Genomic DNA, 22831 nt, shown 5'->3' on the forward strand with positions numbered 1-22831 from the left:
TAAAATCAAACTACCGCTTTATTGCATAATAATACTTAACAAACCACTGAAAAACACAACAGCTAACTAGCACCACCATGCCCCGACGCCGAGCCAGAGCTCCCCCCCGCCGCCCTGGGTTTAACTAGCACCACCATGCCCCGACGCCGAGCCAGAGCTCCCCCCCGCCCTGGGTTTAACTAGCACCACCATGCCCCGACGCCGAGCCAGAGCTCCCCCCCGCCCTGGGTTTAACTAACACCACCATGCCCCGACGCCAAGCCAGAGCTCCCCGCCACCGCCCTGGGTTTAACTAGCACCACCATGCCCCGACGCCAAGCCAGAGCTCCCCCCCGCCCTGGGTTTAACTAACACCACCATGCCCCGACGCCAAGCCAGAGCTCCCCGCCGCCCTGGGTTTAACTAGCACCACCATGCCCCGACGCCAAGCCAGAGCTCCCCGCCACCCTGGGTTTAACTAGCACCACCATGCCCCGACGCCAAGCCAGAGCTCCCCGCCACCGCCCTGGGTTTAACTAACACCACCATGCCCCGACGCCAAGCCAGAGCTCCCCGCCACCGCCCTGGGTTTAACTAGCACCACCATGCCCCGACGCCAAGCCAGAGCTCCCCCCCGCCCTGGGTTTAACTAACACCACCATGCCCCGACGCCAAGCCAGAGCTCCCCGCCGCCCTGGGTTTAACTAGCACCACCATGCCCCGACGCCAAGCCAGAGCTCCCCGCCACCCTGGGTTTAACTAGCACCACCATGCCCCGACGCCAAGCCAGAGCTCCCCGCCGCCCTGGGTTTAACTAGCACCACCATGCCCCGACGCCAAGCCAGAGCTCCCCGCCGCCCTGGGTTTAACTAGCACCACCATGCCCCGACGCCAAGCCAGAGCTCCCCGCCACCGCCCTGGGTTTAACTAGCACCACCATGCCCCGACGCCGAGCCAGAGCTCCCCGCCGCCACCCTGGGTTTAGCCGCAGGAGGAGCAGGGTCCTGAGTAGAAGACTGGACCTTGTAGTTCACCTTCATGTCCAGCAGGGGAAGTAGAAGACTGGGCCTTGTAGTTCACCTTCATGTCCAGCAGGGGAAGTAGAAGACTGGGCCTTGTAGTTCACCTTCATGTCCAGCAGGGGAAGTAGAATTCCACTGAGTGATGAGATGGAGGTAAATCCTACGGTTGGAGGAAACTAAAGAGAAACTGGTCTATATCAGCTAGGGTTTCAGACCCAGATCAAGTCTAATCCAGACTAACTAGTATGTTCATTGGAGATTCTCCATTGAATTAGGTTTTTTAGTTCTGGACGAGGCATAATCTGGGTCCGGCAAACTGGTACCTCGAGGCAGTTCTGAACAACAAGCCTGACACACACAAACACACTGGATCAGAAGAAGACAGTTTATTGTAGCAGGTTACTGTTTAAAACATGGATGAGTCTGGAAGGAAATGACCTCATTAGGCAGGGAGGAAGTCCCACCTCTCAGAACACACACTAGGAAGAACACTTTTATAAAGAAACATCAGCTTGTTAATGACACACACACACACACACACACACACACACACACACACACACACACACACACACACACACACACACACACACACACACACACACACACACCTCCCTCATACACACAGAAACACACACACACACATATATATAATCACATGCCTCCTCGTACACACGCTGGAGAAGAACTGGCAGAGACACACTCAGGCCCCGCTTGGCTCCTTGTGGTTTTAGTTTCTACTTCCTCCTCCAGGCTCCCTGTTCATTCAGTGGGGTTGAATCAGAGAGGGTGAAACTGGCTCTGCAGAGGGCTCAACCAGGACGCCACGTCTCAGTAGACAGTTTACTGAGGGGAGAGAGATAGGAGGGTCCCCTGGCTGTGAACTGTGTGGTTTAGAAGTCTCTAGTTCAGTCTTAATAGTTCTGTCAATCTGACTGACTAACTAATCATTGATTAATAGTTTTGTCAGTCTGCCTGACTGATCAATCAGTTATGAGTCATTAGAAGCTCCTCTCATCCAATCACGCGTTCCACCAGAGTTCAGGTAGTGGTGAGCGTCCACCAATCATACCAGCTGGGCGGTTGTTTCCATGGAGACAGCGCTCTCGGCAGCGGTCCACTTCCTGCGGTGCTTCGGCACTCATGTGTCATAGACCCAGTCACTTCCTGGGGGCGGGGCCTTTGTGGAACAGGTAGATTGGCCTCTGGAATCCTGGGACACACACACAGTTAACACAAGCACACAGTTAACACAAGCACACAGTTAACACAAGCACACAGTTAACTCAAACACACACACACACACACACACACACACACACACACACACACACACACACACACACACACACACACACACACACACACACACACACACACACACAGTTACCTGTATCAGTCAGTAGTCTGTAACAGGTGAAGCCCACAGTAGAGGTCAGGTAACAACAGAAGTTGTCAGGTCTCAGTCTGATATCGCAGTAGTTCCTGTACGTCGTCTCCTATGAAACACAACACATCATGATGATGTCATACACTGTAGAAGTTCCAAACACCTTTCTGCTCCCTGGTATACCTGGGGTCGGGATACCTGGGGTCGGGATACCTGGGGTCGGTATACCTGGGGTCGGTATACCTGGGGTCGGGATACCTGGGGTCGGGATACCTGGGGTCGGGATACCTGGGGTCGGGATACCTGGGGTCGGTATACCTGGGGTCGGGATACCTGGGGTCGGTATACCTGGGGTCGGTATACCTGGGGTCGGTATACCTGGGGTCGGGATACCTGGGGTCGGTATACCTGGGGTCGGTATACCTGGGGTCGGTATACCTGGGGTCGGTATACCTGGGGTCGGGATACCTGGGGTCGGTATACCTGGGGTCGGTATACCTGGGGTCGGGATACCTGGGGTCGGGATACCTGGGGTCGGGATACCTGGGGTCGGGATACCTGGGGTCGGGGTCCCTGAACGATCAACCTGGACTCAAGTCAACTGATGTCTATAGCTCCCTGTGTGTGTGTACCGTGATGGTGTGTGTGTGTTCCGTGATGGTGGTGTGTGTACCGTGATGGTGGTGTGTGTACCGTGATGGTGGTGTGTGTTCCGTGATGGTGGTGTGTGTACCGTGGAGGAGGTGTGTGTTCCGTGATGGAGGTGTGTGTTCCGTGATGGTGTGTGTGTACCGTGGAGGAGGTGTGTGTTTCGTGATGGAGGTGTGTGTTCCGTGATGGTGTGTGTGTACCGTGGAGGAGGTGTGTGTTCCGTGATGGAGGTGTGTGTTCCGTGATGGTGGTGTGTGTACCGTGGTGGAGGTGTGTGTTCCGTGATGGAGGTGTGTGTTCCGTGATGGTGGTGTGTGTACCGTGATGGTGGTGTGTGTACCGTGGAGGAGGTGTGTGTTCCGTGATGGTGGTGTGTGTACCGTGGAGGAGGTGTGTGTTCCGTGATGGTGGTGTGTGTTCCGTGATGATGGTGTGTGTACCGTGATGGTGTGTGTGTGTGTGTGTTCCGTGATGGTGTGTGTGTTCCGTGATGGTGTGTGTGTTCCGTGATGGTGTGTATGTTCCGTGATGGTGTGTGTGTTCCGTGATGGTGTGTGTGTTCCGTGATGGTGTGTGTGTTCCGTGATGGTGTGTGTGTTCCGTGATGGTGTGTGTGTTCCGTGATGGAGGTGTGTGTTCCGTGATGGTGTGTGTGTTCCGTGATGGTGTGTGTGTTCCGTGATGGAGGTGTGTGTTCCGTGATGGTGTGTGTGTTCCGTGATGGTGTGTGTGTTCCGTGATGGTGTGTGTGTTCCGTGATGGTGTGTGTGTTCCGTGATGGAGGTGTGTGTTCCGTGATGGTGTGTGTGTTCCGTGATGGTGTGTGTGTTCCGTGATGGTGTGTGTGTTCCGTGATGGTGTGTGTGTTCCGTGATGGTGTGTGTGTTCCGTGATGGTGTGTGTGTTCCGTGATGGTGTGTGTGTTCCGTGATGGTGTGTGTGTTCCGTGATGGTGTGTGTGTTCCGTGATGGAGGTGTGTGTTCCGTGATGGTGTGTGTGTTCCGTGATGGTGTGTGTGTTCCGTGATGGTGTGTGTGTTCCGTGATGGTGTGTGTGTTCCGTGATGGTGTGTGTGTTCCGTGATGGTGTGTGTGTTCCGTGATGGTGTGTGTGTTCCGTGATGGTGTGTGTGTTCCGTGATGGTGTGTGTGTTCCGTGATGGTGTGTGTGTTCCGTGATGGTGAGTACCGTGATGTTCTTGCTGCGGCAGTAGGAGCTCCAGGGTTGTGGTTCCAGGAGGAGCATGCCGCCTGGTCGGAGGTCTGTATAGATCTGTCTGAACAATCTGACCACGCCCCCATCGCCACCGTGCAGTTGGACCCACTTGGTCACACCCAGACACAGGATGACATCATATCCTGCGGTGACGTCGCCACCATGAGGACATGGTTCTCTGTCCTCCGTGTAATCACCCTAGGAAACAGACAAGGTTAGATACACACTGGTAAAACTGTGACTTGGTGTGTGTGTGTGTGTGTGTGTGTGTGTGTGTGTGTGTGTGTGTGTGTGTGTGTGTGTGTGTGTGTGTGTGTGTGTGTGTGTGTGTGTGTGTGTGTGTGTGTGTGTGTGTGTGTGTGTGTGTGCGCTTCTGGAAAAAATGAATGATTGGGGAGGGGAAGCTGTTGCTACATCTGTACCGAGTGGAAACTTCACCCCAAAGCAAGGTAACAGTGCCAACCGAAAGAATAGGGGTTAGGAAGTAGAGAGTAGAGAGCAGAGAGTAGGGGTTAGGAAGTAGAGAGTAGAGAGTAGAGTAGAGAGTAGAGAGTAGGGGTTAGGAAGTAGAGAGTAGAGAGTAGAGGGGGGGTAGAGAGTAGAGAGTAGGGGTTAGGAAGTAGAGAGTAGAGAGTAGAGAGTAGGGGTTAGGAAGTAGAGAGTAGATAGTAGAGAGTAGGGACTAGAGAGTAGAGAGTAGGGGTTAGGAAGTAGAGAGTAGAGAGTAGGGGTTAGGAATTAGAGAGTAGAGAGTAGGGGTTAGGAAGTAGAGAGCAGAGAGTAGGGGTTAGGAAGTAGAGAGTAGAGAGTAGAGAGTAGAGGCTAGAGAGTAGAGAGTAGGGGTTAGGAAGTAGAGAGTAGAGAGTAGAGAGTAGGGGTCAGGAAGTAGAGAGTAGAGAGTAGAGAGTAGGGGTTAGGAAGTAGAGAGTAGAGAGTAGGGGCTAGAGAGTAGAGAGTAGGGGTAAGGAAGTAGAGAGTAGAGCGTAGAGAGTAGGGGTTAGGAAGTAGAGAGTAGAGAGTAGGCGTTAGGAGGTAGAGAGTAGGGGTTAGGAAGTAGAGAGTAGAGATTAGGGGTTAGAGAGTAGAGAGTAGAGGTTAGGAAGTAGAGAGTAGAGAGTAGGGGCTAGAGAGTAGGGGTTAGAGAGTAGAGAGTAGGGGCTAGAGAGTAGGGGCTAGAGAGTAGGGGCTAGAGAGTAGGGGTTAGAGAGTAGGGGCTAGAGAGTAGGGAGTAGAGAGTAGGGGCTAGAGAGTAGGGGTTAGAGAGTAGGGGCTAGAGAATAGGGGTTAGGGAGTAGGGAGTAGTGGCTAGAGAGTAAAGGTTAGAGTGTTTGGCCTAGAGAGTAGGGGTTAAAGAGTAGAGAGTAGGGGTTAGAGAGTAGGGAGTAGTGGCTAGAGAGTAAAGGTTAGAGAGTAGGGGCTAGAGAGTAGGGGCTAGAGAGTAGGGGTTAGAGAGTAGGGGTTAGAGAGTAGGGGCTAGAGAGTAGGGAGTAGTGGCTAGAGAGTAAAGGTTAGAGAGTTTGGCCTAGAGAGTAGGGGTTAAAGAGTAGAGAGTAGGGGTTAGAGAGTAGGGAGTAGTGGCTAGAGAGTAAAGGTTAGAGAGTAGGGGCTAGAGAGTAGGGGTTAGAGAGTAGGGGTTAGAGAGTAGGGGTTAGAGAGTAGGGGCTAGAGAGTAGGGGTTAGAGAGTAGAGAGTAGGGGCTAGAGAGTAGGGGTTAGAGAGTAGGGGTTAGAGAGTAGGGGTTAAAGAGTAGAGAGTAGAGGCTAGAGAGTAAAGGTTAGAGAGTAGGGGTTAGAGAGTAGGGGCTAGAGAGTAGGGGTTAGAGAGTAGGAGTTAGAGAGTAGGGGCTAGAGAGTAGGGGTTAGAGAGTAGGGGTTAGAGAGTAGGGGTTAGAGAGTAGGGGTTAGAGAGTAGGGGCTAGAGAGTAGGGGTTAGAGCGTAGGGGTTAGAGAGTAGGGGTTAAAGAGTAGAGAGTAGGGGCTAGAGAGTAGGGGCTAGAGAGTAGGGGTTAGAGAGTAGGGGTTAGAGAGTAGGGGTTAGGGAGTAGGGGTTAGAGAGTAGGGGTTAGGGAGTAGGGGCTAGAGAGTAGGGGCTAGAGAGTAGGGGTTAGAGAGTAGGGGTTAGAGAGTAGGGGTTAGAGAGTAGGGAGTAGGGGCTAGAGAGTAGGGGCTAGAGAGTAGGGGCTAGAGAGTAGGGGTTAGAGAGTAGGGGTTAGAGAGTAGGGGTTAGAGAGTAGGGGCTAGAGAGTAGGGGTTAGAGAGTAGGGAGTAGGGGTTAGAGAGTAGGGGTTAGAGAGTAGGGGCTAGAGAGTAGGGGTTAGAGAGTAGGGGCTAGAGAGTATGGGCTAGAGAGTAGGGGTTAGATAGTAGGGGCTAGAGAGTAGGGGTTAGAGAGTAGGGGCTAGAGAGTAGGGGCTAGAGAGTAGGGGTTAGAGAGTAGGGAGTAGTGGCTAGAGAGTAGAGAGTAGGGGCTAGAGAGTAGGGGTTAGAGAGTAGGGGCTAGAAAGTAGGGGTTAGGGAGTAGGGGTTAGAGAGTAGGGGTTAGAGAGTAGGGGTTAGAGAGTAGGGGTTAGGGAGTAGGGGTTAGAGAGTAGGGGCTAGAAAGTAGGGGTTAGGGAGTAGGGGTTAGAGAGTAGGGGCTAGAGAGTAGGGGTTAGAGAGTAGGGGTTAGAGAGTAGGGGTTAGAGAGTAGGGGCTAGAAAGTAGGGGTTAGGGAGTAGGGGTTAGAGAGTAGGGGTTAGAGAGTAGGGGCTAGAGAGTAGGGGTTAGAGAGTAGGGGCTAGAGAGTAGGGGCTAGAGAGTAGGGGCTAGAGAGTAGAGAGTAGGGACTAGAGAGTAGGGGTTAGAGAGTAGGGGCTAGAGAGTAGGGGCTAGAGAGTAGGGGCTAGAGAGTAGGGGTTAGAGAGTAGGGGCTAGAGAGTAGAGAGTAGGGACTAGAGAGTAGGGGTTAGAGAGTAGGGGTTAGAGAGTAGGGGCTAGAGAGTAGGGGTTAGGGAGTAGGGGCTAGAGAGTAGGGGCTAGAGAGTAGGGGTTAGAGAGTAGGGGCTAGAGAGTAGGGGCTAGAGAGTAGGGGTTAGAGAGTAGAGAGTAGGGGCTAGAGAGTAGGGGTTAGAGAGTAGGGGCTAGAGAGTAGGGGCTAGAGAGTAGAGAGTAGGGACTAGAGAGTAGGGACTAGAGAGTAGGGGTTAGAGAGTAGAGAGTAGGGACTAGAGAGTAGGGGCTAGAGAGTAGGGGCTAGAGAGTAGGGGTTAGAGAGTAGGGGCTAGAGAGTAGGGGCTAGAGAGTAGAGAGTAGGGACTAGAGAGTAGGGGTTAGAGAGTAGAGAGTAGGGACTAGAGAGTAGGGGTTAGAGAGTAGGGGTTAGAGAGTAGGGGCTGGAGAGTAGGGGCTAGAGAGTAGAGAGTAGGGACTAGAGAGTAGGGGTTAGAGAGTAGAGAGTAGGGACTAGAGAGTAGGGGTTAGAGAGTAGAGAGTAGGGACTAGAGAGTAGGGGCTAGAGAGTAGGGGCTAGAGAGTAGAGAGTAGAGGCTAGAGAGTAGGGGTTAGAGAGTAGGGGCTAGAGAGTAGGGGCTAGAGAGTAGGGGTTAGAGAGTAGAGAGTAGGGGCTAGAGAGTAGGGGTTAGAGAGTAGGGGCTAGAGAGTAGGGGCTAGAGAGTAGAGAGTAGGGACTAGAGAGTAGGGGTTAGAGAGTAGAGAGTAGGGACTAGAGAGTAGGGGTTAGAGAGTAGAGAGTAGGGACTAGAGAGTAGGGGCTAGAGAGTAGGGGCTAGAGAGTAGAGAGTAGGGGCTAGAGAGTAGGGGTTAGAGAGTAGGAGCTAGAGAGTAGGGGCTAGAGAGTAGAGAGTAGGGACTAGAGAGTAGGGGTTAGAGAGTAGAGAGTAGGGACTAGAGAGTAGGGACTAGAGAGTAGGGGTTAGAGAGTAGGGGCTGGAGAGTAGGGGCTAGAGAGTAGAGAGTAGGGACTAGAGAGTAGGGGTTAGAGAGTAGAGAGTAGGGACTAGAGAGTAGGGGCTAGAGAGTAGGGGCTAGAGAGTAGACAGTAGGGGCTAGAGAGTAGGGGTTAGAGAGTAGGGGCTAGAGAGTAGGGGCTAGAGAGTAGAGAGTAGGGACTAGAGAGTAGGGGTTAGAGAGTAGAGAGTAGGGACTAGAGAGTAGGGGTTAGAGAGTAGGGGCTAGAGAGTAGAGAGTAGGGACTAGAGAGTAGGGGTTAGAGAGTAGGGGTTAGAGAGTAGAGACTAGAGAGTAGGGGCTAGAGAGTAGGGGCTAGAGAGTAGGGGTTAGAGAGTAGGGGTTAGAGAGTAGGGGCTAGAGAGTAGGGGCTAGAGAGTAGGGGTTAGAGAGTAGGGGCTAGAGAGAGTAGGGGCTAGAGAGTAGGGGCTAGAGAGTAGGGGCTAGAGAGTAGGGGTTAGAGAGTAGAGAGTAGGGACTAGAGAGTAGGGGTTAGAGAGTAGGGGCTAGAGAGTAGAGAGTAGGGACTAGAGAGTAGGGGTTAGAGAGTAGGGGTTAGAGAGTAGAGACTAGAGAGTAGGGGCTAGAGAGTAGGGGCTAGAGAGTAGGGGTTAGAGAGTAGGGGTTAGAGAGTAGGGGCTAGAGAGTAGGGGCTAGAGAGTAGAGAGTAGGGGCTAGAGAGTAGGGGTTAGAGAGTAGGGGCTAGAGAGTAGGGGCTAGAGAGTAGGGGTTAGAGAGTAGAGAGTAGGGGCTAGAGAGTAGGGGCTAGAGAGTAGAGAGTAGGGGCTAGAGAGTAGGGGTTAGAGAGTAGGGCTTAGAGAGTAGGGGTTAGAGAGTAGGGGCTAGAGAGTAGGGGTTAGAGAGTAGGGGCTAGAGAGTAGGGGTTAGAGAGTGGGGGCTAGAGAGTAGGGGTTAGAGAGTAGGGAGTAGGGGCTAGAGAGTAGGGGTTAGAGAGTAGGGGTTAGAGAGTAGAGACTAGAGAGTAGGGGTTAGAGAGTAGGGGCTAGAGAGTAGGGGTTAGAGAGTGGGGGCTAGAGAGTAGGGGTTAGAGAGTGGGGGCTAGAGAGTAGGGGTTAGAGAGTAGAGAGTAGGGACTAGAGAGTAGGGGTTAGAGAGTAGGGGCTAGAGAGTAGGGGTTAGAGAGTAGGGGTTAGAGAGTAGGGGTTAGAGAGTAGGGGTTAGAGAGTAGGGGCTAGAGAGTAGGGGCTAGAGAGTAGGGGTTAGAGAGTAGGGGTTAGAGAGTAGGGGCTAGAGAGTAGGGGCTAGAGAGTAGGGGTTAGAGAGTAGAGAGTAGGGGCTAGAGAGTAGGGGCTAGAGAGTAGAGAGTAGGGGCTAGAGAGTAGGGGTTAGAGAGTAGGGGTTAGAGAGTAGGGGCTAGAGAGTAGGGGTTAGAGAGTAGGGGCTAGAGAGTAGGGGCTAGAGAGTAGGGGTTAGAGAGTAGGGGCTAGAGAGTAGGGGTTAGAGAGTAGGGGTTAGAGAGTAGGGGCTAGAGAGTAGGGGTTAGAGAGTAGGGGTTAGAGAGTAGGGGTTAGAGAGTAGGGGTTAGAGAGTAGGGGTTAGAGAGTAGGGGTTAGAGAGTAGAGAGTAGGGGTTAGAGAGTAGGGGTTAGAGAGTGGGGGCTAGAGAGTAGGGGCTAGAGAGTAGGGGTTAGAGAGTAGGGGTTAGGGAGTAGGGGCTAGAGAGTAGGGTTAGGGAGTAGGGGTTAGGGAGTAGGGGCTAGAGAGTAGGGTTAGGGAGTAGGGGCTAGAGAGTAGGGGTTAGAGAGTAGAGAGTAGGGGCTAGAGAGTAGGGGTTAGAGAGTAGGGGCTAGAGAGTAGGGAGTAGAGAGTAGGGGTTAGAGAGTAGGGGTTAGAGAGTAGGGGTTAGAGAGTAGGGGTTAGAGAGTAGGGGTCAGGAGGTAGATTTGGGATAGGGTGTCAGTATTTATCAGAAAAGTAAACAGACTTGAGACGGTAATAAACATGACAGAGCTCTGTAACACGACAGAGAGAGAGAGAGGCAGTAACGCAGAACAGCTCCTGACTTTATAACTGGATGTTTGTTAAGTGAGATTTACAAGATTAAATTAGAAAAAAAATATAGGTAGTCAAATTGTACAATTGAAGATCAATACAGGAGGAAACGATTGACAGAGTGTGTGAGTTAAAATAACTGTCTCGATGGCTACATTCATATTTGTCAATTAGCTTACTGGCTAGCTCCAACTGTTTGACTGGTAGTAACCATAGCAACATGGCCACTGAGGCAGCTAGCGGCGCTAGCAGAGACAGAGAGACTTCCTCCCCGTTTTGTTTTTGGAATTTACAGTCCAAATCAGAGAAGGGAAGAATCCATTTTAACAACAGAATTCAGAGGGAGAACCTGGAAACTGTGTTTGCCGACTGCTCACACAACAGGACTGTTACAAACCTGTTATTTTACCACACTACTGCCTGGCATACAGCTGTAACCAGGCATTTCAGCTATACCACAGAGAAAGGCAAATCCACATTTTCGAGGACAGCGATAAGGACCAGGAAAACAGGTTTCTGACGGTAAACATATATCAGAGCGGCACTGTCATGGTCCAGGGCATAAAGACCAGCACTGTCATGGTCCAGGGCATAAAGACCAGCACTGTCATGGTCCAGGGCATAAAGACCAGCACTGTCATGGTCCAGGGCATAAAGACCAGTACTGTCATGGTCCAGGGCATAAAGACCAGCACTGTCATGGTCCAGGGCATAAAGACCAGCACTGTCATGGTCCAGGGCATAAAGACCAGCACTGTCATGGTCCAGGGCATAAAGACCAGTACTGTCATGGTCCAGGGCATAAAGACCAGTACTGTCATGGTCCAGGGCATAAAGACCAGTACTGTCATGGTCCAGGGCATAAAGACCAGTACTGTCATGGTCCAGGGCATAAAGACCAGCACTGTCATGGTCCAGGGCATAAAGACCAGCACTGTCATGGTCCAGGGCATAAAGACCAGCACTGTCATGGTCCAGGGCATAAAGACCAGCACTGTCATGGTCCAGGGCATAAAGACCAGCACTGTCATGGTCCAGGGCATAAAGACCAGTACTGTCATGGTCCAGGGCATAAAGACCAGCACTGTCATGGTCCAGGACATAAAGACCAGCACTGTCATGGTCCAGGGCATAAAGACCAGCACTGTCATGGTCCAGGGCATAAAGACCAGCACTGTCATGGTCCAGGGCATAAAGACCAGCACTGTCATGGTCCAGGGCATAAAGACCAGCACTGTCATGGTCCAGGGCATAAAGACCAGCACTGTCATGGTCCAGGACATAAAGACCAGTACTGTCATGGTCCAGGGCATAAAGACCAGCACTGTCATGGTCCAGGACATAAAGACCAGTACTGTCATGGTCCAGGGCATAAAGACCAGCACTGTCATGGTCCAGGGCATAAAGACCAGCACTGTCATGGTCCAGGGCATAAAGACCAGCACTGTCATGGTCCAGGGCATAAAGACCAGCACTGTCATGGTCCAGGGCATAAAGACCAGCACTGTCATGGTCCAGGGCATAAAGACCAGTACTGTCATGGTCCAGGGCATAAAGACCAGCACTGTCATGGTCCAGGGCATAAAGACCAGTACTGTCATGGTCCAGGGCATAAAGACCAGTACTGTCATGGTCCAGGGCATAAAGACCAGCACTGTCATGGTCCAGGGCATAAAGACCAGCACTGTCATGGTCCAGGGCATAAAGACCAGTACTGTCATGGTCCAGGGCATAAAGACCAGTACTGTCATGGTCCAGGGCATAAAGACCAGTACTGTCATGGTCCAGGGCATAAAGACCAGTACTGTCATGGTCCAGGGCATAAAGACCAGCACTGTCATGGTCCAGGGCATAAAGACCAGCACTGTCATGGTCCAGGGCATAAAGACCAGCACTGTCATGGTCCAGGGCATAAAGACCAGCACTGTCATGGTCCAGGGCATAAAGACCAGCACTGTCATGGTCCAGGGCATAAAGACCAGTACTGTCATGGTCCAGGGCATAAAGACCAGCACTGTCATGGTCCAGGACATAAAGACCAGCACTGTCATGGTCCAGGGCATAAAGACCAGCACTGTCATGGTCCAGGGCATAAAGACCAGCACTGTCATGGTCCAGGGCATAAAGACCAGCACTGTCATGGTCCAGGGCATAAAGACCAGCACTGTCATGGTCCAGGGCATAAAGACCAGCACTGTCATGGTCCAGGACATAAAGACCAGTACTGTCATGGTCCAGGGCATAAAGACCAGCACTGTCATGGTCCAGGACATAAAGACCAGTACTGTCATGGTCCAGGGCATAAAGACCAGCACTGTCATGGTCCAGGGCATAAAGACCAGCACTGTCATGGTCCAGGGCATAAAGACCAGCACTGTCATGGTCCAGGGCATAAAGACCAGTACTGTCATGGTCCAGGGCATAAAGACCAGCACTGTCATGGTCCAGGGCATAAAGACCAGCACTGTCATGGTCCAGGGCATAAAGACCAGCACTGTCATGGTCCAGGGCATAAAGACCAGCACTGTCATGGTCCAGGGCATAAAGACCAGTACTGTCATGGTCCAGGGCATAAAGACCAGCACTGTCATGGTCCAGGGCATAAAGACCAGTACTGTCATGGTCCAGGACATAAAGACCAGCACTGTCATGGTCCAGGGTATAAAGACCAGCACTGTCATGGTCCAGGGCATAAAGACCAGCACTGTCATGGTCCAGGGTATAAAGACCAGTACTGTCATGGTCCAGGGTATAAAGACCAGCACTGTCATGGTCCAGGACATAAAGACCAGCACTGTCATGGTCCAGGGCATAAAGACCAGTACTGTCATGGTCCAGGGCATAAAGACCAGCACTGTCATGGTCCAGGGCATAAAGACCAGCACTGTCATGGTCCAGGACATAAAGACCAGCACTGTCATGGTCCAGGGCATAAAGACCAGCACTGTCATGGTCCAGGGCATAAAGACCAGCACTGTCATGGTCCAGGGCATAAAGACCAGCACTGTCATGGTCCAGGACATAAAGACCAGCACTGTCATGGTCCAGGGCATAAAGACCAGTACTGTCATGGTCCAGGGCATAAAGACCAGTACTGTCATGGTCCAGGGCATAAAGACCAGCACTGTCATGGTCCAGGGCATAAAGACCAGCACTGTCATGGTCCAGGACATAAAGACCAGCACTGTCATGGTCCAGGGCATAAAGACCAGTACTGTCATGGTCCAGGGCATAAAGACCAGTACTGTCATGGTCCAGGGCATAAAGACCAGCACTGTCATGGTCCAGGGCATAAAGACCAGCACTGTCATGGTCCAGGGCATAAAGACCAGCACTGTCATGGTCCAGGGCATAAAGACCAGCACTGTCATGGTCCAGGGCATAAAGACCAGCACTGTCATGGTCCAGGGCATAAAGACCAGTACTGTCATGGTCCAGGGCATAAAGACCAGCACTGTCATGGTCCAGGGCATAAAGACCAGTACTGTCATGGTCCAGGGCATAAAGACCAGCACTGTCATGGTCCAGGGCATAAAGACCAGCACTGTCATGGTCCAGGGCATAAAGACCAACACTGTCATGGTCCAGGGCATAAATACCAGCACTGTCATGGTCCAGGGCATAAAGACCAGCACTGTCATGGTCCAGGGTATAAAGACCAGTACTGTCATGGTCCAGGGCATAAAGACCAGCACTGTCATGGTCCAGGGCATAAAGACCAGCACTGTCATGGTCCAGGGCATAAAGACCAGCACTGTCATGGTCCAGGGCATAAAGACCAGCACTGTCATGGTCCAGGGCATAAAGACCAGCACTGTCATGGTCCAGGGTATAAAGACCAGTACTGTCATGGTCCAGGGCATAAAGACCAGCACTGTCATGGTCCAGGGCAGTGAGGCTGCACTCAGCTCTGTTGTGCAGGACTTCCCCCCCTAAGGAAGACAGCGGAAAGCAAAGAAGAAAAGGATAGCACGCCGACCTCTCCCGATCACCTCAGGCACCACCAGCAGGAGCCTAGACCCACACAACAGGTCTATCCTCCCCCCTGCCTGCCTACCAACACCAGAGCCATGACCACCTCCAGCCTGCTGAGAGACAGGCTGGCTCTGTTAGAGGTATGGGTTACTGAGCTGAAGGAGCAGTCCCCCAGCTACACCACCTCCAGCCTGCTGAGAGACAGGCTGGCTCTGTTAGAGGTATGGGTTACTGAGCTGAAGGAGCAGTCCCCCAGCTACACCACCTCCAGACTGCTGAGAGACAGGCTGGCTCTGTTAGAGGTATGGGTTACTGAGCTGAAGGAGCAGTCCCCCAGCTACACCACCTCCAGACTGCTGAGAGACAGGCTGGCTCTGTTAGAGGTATGGGTTACTGAGCTGAAGGAGCAGTCCCCCAGCTACACCACCTCCAGACTGCTGAGAGACAGGCTGGCTCTGTTAGAGGTATGGGTTACTGAGCTGAAGGAGCAGTCCCCCAGCTACACCACCTCCAGACTGCTGAGAGACAGGCTGGCTCTGTTAGAGGTATGGGTTACTGAGCTGAAGGAGCAGTCCCCCAGCTACACCACCTCCAGACTGCTGAGAGACAGGCTGGCTCTGTTAGAGGTATGGGTTACTGAGCTGAAGGAGCAGTCTCCCAGCTACACCACCTCCAGACTGCTGAGAGACAGGCTGGCTCTGTTAGAGGTATGGGTTACTGAGCTGAAGGAGTAGTCCCCCAGCTACACCACCTCCAGACTGCTGAGAGACAGGCTGGCTCTGTTAGAGGTATGGGTTACTGAGCTGAAGGAGTAGTCCCCCAGCTACACCACCTCCAGACTGCTGAGAGACAGGCTGGCTCTGTTAGAGGTATGGGTTACTGAGCTGAAGGAGCAGTCCCCCAGCTACACCACCTCCAGCCTGCTGAGAGACAGGCTGGCTCTGTTAGAGGTATGGGTTACTGAGCTGAAGGAGCAGTCCCCCAGCTACACCACCTCCAGCCTACTGAGAGACAGGCTGGCTCTGTTAGAGATATGGGTTACTGAGCTGAAGGAGCAGTCCCCCAGCTACACCACCTCCAGCCTGCTGAGAGACAGGCTGGCTCTGTTAGAGGTATGGGTTACTGAGCTGAAGGAGCAGTCTCCCAGCTACACCACCTCCAGACTGCTGAGAGACAGGCTGGCTCTGTTAGAGGTATGGGTTACTGAGCTGAAGGAGCAGTCCCCCAGCTACACCACCTCCAGACTGCTGAGAGACAGGCTGGCTCTGTTAGAGGTATGGGTTACTGAGCTGAAGGAGCAGTCTCCCAGCTACACCACCTCCAGACTGCTGAGAGACAGGCTGGCTCTGTTAGAGGTATGGGTTACTGAGCTGAAGGAGCAGTCCCCCAGCTACACCACCTCCAGACTGCTGAGAGACAGGCTGGCTCTGTTAGAGGTATGGGTTACTGAGCTGAAGGAGCAGTCCCCCAGCTACACCACCTCCAGACTGCTGAGAGACAGGCTGGCTCTGTTAGAGGTATGGGTTACTGAGCTGAAGGAGCAGTCCCCCAGCTACACCACCTCCAGCCTGCTGAGAGACAGGCTGGCTCTGTTAGAGGTATGGGTTACTGAGCTGAAGGAGCAGTCTCCCAGCTACACCACCTCCAGACTGCTGAGAGACAGGCTGGCTCTGTTAGAGGTATGGGTTACTGAGCTGAAGGAGCAGTCTCCCAGCTACACCACCTCCAGACTGCTGAGAGACAGGCTGGCTCTGTTAGAGGTATGGGTTACTGAGCTGAAGGAGCAGTCCCCCAGCTACACCACCTCCAGCCCAGACAAAGAGCTTCTACAGGACCAGATCAACCAGTGCAGGACCCAGCTGAAGAACTCTGTCCAGGAGCTGAGAGAGAGCCTTACCACAGCTCTTGAGGAGGTAAAGGTCACCATGAGGAGAGAGAGCTAGTGCAGGTAAAGCAGGAGATGGTAAAGGAGTTGTCTGTCATTAAGAGGGTGCTACAGTACAGAGAACAGACTGTAGACACTCCCAGAGAGAAGCTGCAGCCCCTCACCACCCCTAACAACCACACTGACCCACCCACAACCCCCTCCCACACCGACCACCCTTTACCCACACCTCCAGTCAACAAGGAGGTTCACATGGGGACACCTACTACAGAGAGAAGCTCTCTGCCCCCCCCCCCCCCCTGACACACCCCCACAGACCCCTCCATGTACACAGGCCCTGTGGCCTCCAGCCCCAGACCGTAAACCCACTACTCTGGTAAAACCTACTGAGGTGGCCATCCTCATTGACTCAAATGGGAAATTCATCCAAGAAGATAAACTCTTCCCACAACACAAGGTGTGCAAAATATGGTGCCCAAAAACACATCCTGTCCCAGCCTGACTTTGGCACACCAGGTCACATCATTATTCACACCGGCACCAATAACCTGCGAGAGGAGCAGGAGAGAGTAGGCAGCCTGGTCAACAGAGTAGCAGAGAGGGGAGCAGGAGAGAGTAGGCAGCCTGGTCAACAGAGTAGCAGAGAGAGGAGCAGGAGAGAGTAGACAGCCTGGTCAACAGAGTAGCAGAGAGAGGAGCAGAGAGAGGAGGCAGCCTGGTCAACAGAGTAGCAGAGAGAGGAGCAGGAGAGAGTAGGGAGCCTGGTCAACAGAGTAGCAGGGAGAGGAGCAGGAGAGAGTAGGCAGCCTGGTCAACAGAGTAGCAGAGAGAGGAGCAGGAGAGAGTAGGCAGCCTGGTCAACAGAGTAACAGAGAGAGGAGCAGGAGAGAGTAGGCAGCCTGGTCAACAGAGTAGCAGGGAGAGGAGCAGGAGAGAGTAGGCAGCCTGGTCAACAGAGTAGCAGAGAGAGGAGCAGGAGAGAGTAGGCAGCCTGGTCAACAGAGTAGCAGAGAGAGGAGCAGGAGAGAGTAGGCAGCCTGGTCAACAGAGTAGCAGAGAGAGGAGCAGGAGAGAGTAGGCAGCCTGGTCAACAGAGTAGCAGAGAGAGGAGCAGGAGAGAGTAGGCAGCCTGGTCAACAGAGTAGCAGAGAGAGGAGCAGGAGAGAGTAGGCAGCCTGGTCAACAGAGTAGCAGAGAGAGGAGCAGGAGAGAGTAGGCAGCCTGGTCAACAGAGTAGCAGGGAGAGGAGCAGGAGAGAGTAGGCAGCCTGGTCAACAGAGTAGCAGAGAGAGGAGCAGGAGAGAGTAGGCAGCCTGGTCAACAGAGTAGCAGAGAGAGGAGCAGGAGAGAGTAGGCAGCCTGGTCAACAGAGTAGCAGAGAGAGGAGCAGGAGAGAGTAGGCAGCCTGGTCAACAGAGTAGCAGAGAGAGGAGCAGGAGAGAGTAGGCAGCCTGGTCAACAGAGTAGCAGAGAGGGGAGCAGGAGAGAGTAGGCAGCCTGGTCAACAGAGTAGCAGAGAGGGGAGCAGGAGAGAGTAGGCAGCCTGGTCAACAGAGTAGCAGAGAGAGGAGCAGGAGAGAGTAGGCAGCCTGGTCAACAGAGTAGCAGAGAGAGGAGCAGGAGAGAGTAGGCAGCCTGGTCAACAGAGTAGCAGAGAGGGGAGCAGGAGAGAGTAGGCAGCCTGGTCAACAGAGTAGCAGAGAGAGGAGCAGGAGAGAGTAGGCAGCCTGGTCAACAGAGTAGCAGAGAGAGGAGCAGGAGAGAGTAGGCAGCCTGGTCAACAGAGTAGCAGAGAGAGGAGCAGGAGAGAGTAGGCAGCCTGGTCAACAGAGTAGCAGAGAGAGGAGCAGGAGAGAGTAGGCAGCCTGGTCAACAGAGTAGCAGAGAGAGGAGCAGGAGAGAGTAGGCAGCCTGGTCAACAGAGTAGCAGAGAGGGGAGCAGGAGAGAGTAGGCAGCCTGGTCAACAGAGTAGCAGAGAGAGGAGCAGGAGAGAGTAGGCAGCCTGGTCAACAGAGTAGCAGAGAGGGGAGCAGGAGAGAGTAGGCAGCCTGGTCAACAGAGTAGCAGAGAGGGGAGCAGGAGAGAGTAGACAGCCTGGTCAACAGAGTAGCAGAGAGAGGAGCAGGAGAGAGTAGGCAGCCTGGTCAACAGAGTAGCAGAGAGGGGAGCAGGAGAGAGTAGGCAGCCTGGTCAACAGAGTAGCAGAGAGAGGAGCAGGAGAGAGTAGGCAGCCTGGTCAACAGAGTAGCAGAGAGAGAGGAGCAGGAGAGAGTAGACAGCCTGGTCAACAGAGTAGCAGAGAGAGGAGCAGGAGAGAGTAGGCAGCCTGGTCAACAGAGTAGCAGAGAGAGGAGCAGGAGAGAGTAGGCAGCCTGGTCAACAGAGTAGCAGAGAGGGGAGCAGGAGAGAGTAGGCAGCCTGGTCAACAGAGTAGCAGAGAGGGGAGCAGGAGAGAGTAGGCAGCCTGGTCAACAGAGTAGCAGGGAGGGCCTCTGAGCGGTTCCCCAACTCCCACATCATCATCTCCACTCTGCTGCCCCGCAAAGACTTCCATCCCCGTACCATTCAGGAAGTCAACGCTGACATCACCAGAGGGTGTGGCCTACTCCCGAACGTACACGTTGCTCACCACCCAACAATCACCCAGAGCATCTGCATGACCACTCCCACCTGAGGAAGCAGACAGTAGGGATGTTTGGCAAGTCTCTAAAGGACGTGGCACTTGGTAGACAAACACCCCATGCCGCACTGGACAGAGGACCACCCAGAGACCCCTACCAGACCACTGCACCACCAAGGAGCCCCAGAGATCCTTACCAGACCACTGCACCACCAAGGAGCCCCAGAGATCCCTAGCAGACCACTGCACCACCAAGGACCACCCAGAGACCCCTACCAGACCACTGCACCACCAAGGAGCCCCAGAGATCCCTAGCAGACCACTGCACCACCAAGGACCACCCAGAGACCCCTACCAGACCACTGCACCACCAAGGAGCCCCAGAGACCCCTACCAGACCACTGCACCACCAAGGACCACCCAGAGACCCCTACCAGATCACTGCACCACCAAGGACCACCCAGAGACCCCTACCAGACCACTGCACCACCAAGGACCACCCAGAGACCCCTACCAGACCACTGCACCACCAAGGAGCCCCAGAGACCCCTACCAGACCACTGCACCACCAAGGACCACCCAGAGACCCCTACCAGACCACTGCACCACCAAGGAGCCTCAGAGACCCCTACCAGACCACTGCACCACCAAGGAGTCCCAGAGACCCCTACCAGACCACTGCACAACCAAGGAGTCCCAGAGACCCCTACCAGACCACTGCACCACCAAGGAGTCCCAGAGACCCCTACCAGACCACTGCACCACCAAGGAGCCCCAGAGACCCTTACCAGACCACTGCACCACCAAGGAGCCCCAGAGACCCTTACCAGACCACTGCACCACCAAGGAGTCCCAGAGACCCCTACCAGACAACTGCACCACCAAGGAGTCCCAGAGACCCCTACCAGACCACTGCACCACCAAGGAGTCCCAGAGACCCCTACCAGACCACTGCACCACCAAGGAGCCCCAGGCCCCTTCAACGCCCCAGCAGACCCAGAGCATCACCACCTCCGTCGGTGCAGCCAGACTGGACCGGGCCTACTACCCCACACCAGTCCTACTACCCCACACCAGGCCTACTACCCCACACCAGGTCTACTACCCAACACCAGGCCTACTACCCCACACCAGGTCTACTACCCCACACCAGGCCTACTACCCCACACCAGGTCTACTACCCCACACCAGGCCTACTACCCCACACCAGTCCTACTACCCCACACCAGGCATACTACCCCACACCAGTCCTACTACCCCACACCAGGCCTACTACCCCACACCAGTCCTACTACCCCACACCAGGTCTACTACCCCACACCAGTCCTACTACCCCACACCTGTCCTACTACCCCACACCAGGTCTACTACCCCACACCAGGCCTACTACCCCACACCAGGTCTACTACCCCACACCAGTCCTACTACCCCACACCTGTCCTACTACCCCACACCAGGTCTACTACCCCACACCAGGCCTACTACCCCACACCAGTCCTACTACCCCACACCAGGCCTACTACCCCACACCAGGCCTACTACCCCACACCATGCCTACTACCCCACACCAGGTCTACTACCCCACACCAGGCCTACTACCCCATACCAGTCTACTACCCCACACCAGGTCTACTACCCCACACCAGGTCTACTACCCCACACCAGTCCTACTACCCCACACCAGGCCTACTACCCCACACCAGTCCTACTACCCCACACCAGGTCTACTACCCCACACCAGGTCTACTACCCCACACCAGGTCTACTACCCCACACCAGGTCTACTACCCCACACCAGTCCTACTACCCCACACCAGGTCTACTACCCCACACCAAGCATACTACCCCACACCAGGTCTACTACCCCACACCAGTCCTACTACCCCACACCAGGCCTACTACCCCACACCAGTCCTACTACCCCACACCAGGCCTACTACCCCACACCAGTCCTACTACCCCACACCAGTCCTACTACCCCACACCAGTCCTACTACCCCACACCAGTCCTACTACCCCACACCAGGTCTACTACCCCACACCAGTCCAACATACAGTAATTACTATCGAGTTGTTCAGAGAGATAAACAAGACAGTCCAACATACAGTAACTACTGAGTTGTTCAGAGTGCGATAAACAGGACAGCCCAAAATACAGTAACTACTGAGTTGTTCAGAGAGATACAGGACAGTCCAAAATACAGTAACTACTGAGTTGTTCAGAGTGCGATAAACAGGACAGCCCAAAATACAGTAACTACTGAGTTGTTCAGAGTGCGATAAACAGGACAGTCCAAAATACAGTAACTACTGAGTTGTTCAGAGAGATAGAGATAAACAAGACAGTCCAAAATACAGTAACTACTGAGTTGTTCAGAGAGATAAACGGGACAGTCCAAAATACAGTAACTACTGAGTTGTTCAGAGTGCGATAAACAGGACAGCCCAAAATACAGTAACTACTGAGTTGTTCAGAGTGCGATAAACAGGACAGTCCAAAATACAGTAACTACTAGTTGTTCAGAGTGCGATAAACAGGACAGCCCAAAATACAGTAACTACTGAGTTGTTCAGAGTGCGATAAACAGGACAGTCCAAAATACAGTAACTACTGACTACTGTGTTGTTCAGAGAGATAAACAGGACAGCCCAAAATACAGTAACTACTAACTACTGTGTTGTTCAGCGAGATAAACAGGACAGCCCAAAATACAGTAACTACTGACTACTGTGTTGTTCAGAGAGATAAACAGGACAGTCCAAAATACAGTAACTACTAGTTGTTCAGAGTGCGATAAACAGGACAGCCCAAAATACAGTAACTACTGAGTTGTTCAGAGTGCGATAAACAGGACAGTCCAAAATACAGTAACTACTGACTACTGTGTTGTTCAGAGAGATAAACAGGACAGCCCAAAATACAGTAACTACTAACTACTGTGTTGTTCAGAGAGATAAACAGGACAGCCCAAAATACAGTAACTACTGACTACTGTGTTGTTCAGAGAGATAAACAGGACAGCCCAAAATACAGTAACTACTAACTACTGCGTTGTTCAGAGAGATAAACAGGACAGTCCAAAATACAGTAACTACTAACTACTGTGTTGTTCAGAGAGATAAACAGGACAGCCCAAAATACAGTAACTACTAACTACTGTGTTGTTCAGAGAGATAAACAGGACAGCCCAAAATACAGTAACTACTAACTACTGTGTTGTTCAGAGAGATAAACAGGACAGTCCAAAATACAGTAACTACTAACTACTGTGTTGTTCAGAGTGCGATAAACAGGACAGTCCAAAATACAGTAACTACTAACTACTGTGTTGTTCAGAGAGATAAACAGGACAGTAGAAAACATTTATTTTAGTACAATAGCTGTGTCTGTGTTCAGTGCAGATGTATTGGAGGAGCTGTTTAATATAACTCAATCCTCCTGTCCTCTGACGACCTCCGCTTAGCTGCGCTGGTCCTGCTGTTGGGCCCTGTGGAGGGGGGCCAGGTCTGGGCGGGAGGCTTCCTCTCTGGTCTGGTAGAGGTGGGGGTCTGGTGTGGGGTAGTAGGCTGGGCCCGGTCCAGTCTGGTAGAGGTGGCGATGCTCTGGTGGTGGTGGGTGGGGCCTGTGGGGTGCGCTGGGTCTTACCCCTACTCCCTACTCCCTAACCCCTACTCTCTAGCCCCTACTCTCTAACCCCTACTCTCTAACCTCTACTCTCTAACCCCTACTCTCTAACCCCTACTCTCTAACCCCTACTCCCTAACCCCTACTCTCTAACCCCTACTCTCTAACCCCTACTCTCTAACCCCTACTCTCTAACCCCTACTCTCTAGCCCCTACTCTCTAACCCCTACTCTCTAACCCCCTACTCTCTAACCCCTACTCTCTAACCCCTACTCTCTAACCCCTACTCTCTAACCCCTACTCTCTACTCTCTAACCCCTACTCTCTAGCCCCTACTCTTTAACCCCTACTCTCTACTCTCTAACCCCTACTCTCTAGCCCCTACTCTCTAACCCCTACTCTCTAACCCCTACTCTCTAACCCCTACTCTCTAGCCCCTACTCTCTAGCCCCTACTCTCTAACCCCTACTCTCTAACCTCTACTCTCTAACCCCTACTCTCTAACCCCTAC

General features: G+C 53.1%; 1 protein-coding gene across 1 annotated transcript in view; it reads right to left on the reverse strand.

Annotated features, from left to right (window-relative positions):
* Window positions 1–1372: 1372 nt before the first annotated feature.
* Window positions 1373–22831, reverse strand: part of mepceb (methylphosphate capping enzyme b) — a 78953-nt gene continuing 57494 nt past the window's right edge. The window contains exons 3-5 of the mRNA XM_071334264.1: window positions 4232–4456; window positions 2392–2500; window positions 1373–2214 (exon numbers count right to left, since the gene is read on the reverse strand). Coding sequence (XP_071190365.1) covers window positions 2162–2214; window positions 2392–2500; window positions 4232–4456 — 387 coding nt within the window. The 3' untranslated portion in view covers window positions 1373–2161. The remainder of the gene's footprint in view (window positions 2215–2391; window positions 2501–4231; window positions 4457–22831) is intronic.

The sequence above is a fragment of the Salvelinus alpinus genome, chromosome 11 (genome assembly GCF_045679555.1).
Source record: "Salvelinus alpinus chromosome 11, SLU_Salpinus.1, whole genome shotgun sequence".
NCBI classification, from domain to species: domain Eukaryota; kingdom Metazoa; phylum Chordata; class Actinopteri; order Salmoniformes; family Salmonidae; genus Salvelinus; species Salvelinus alpinus.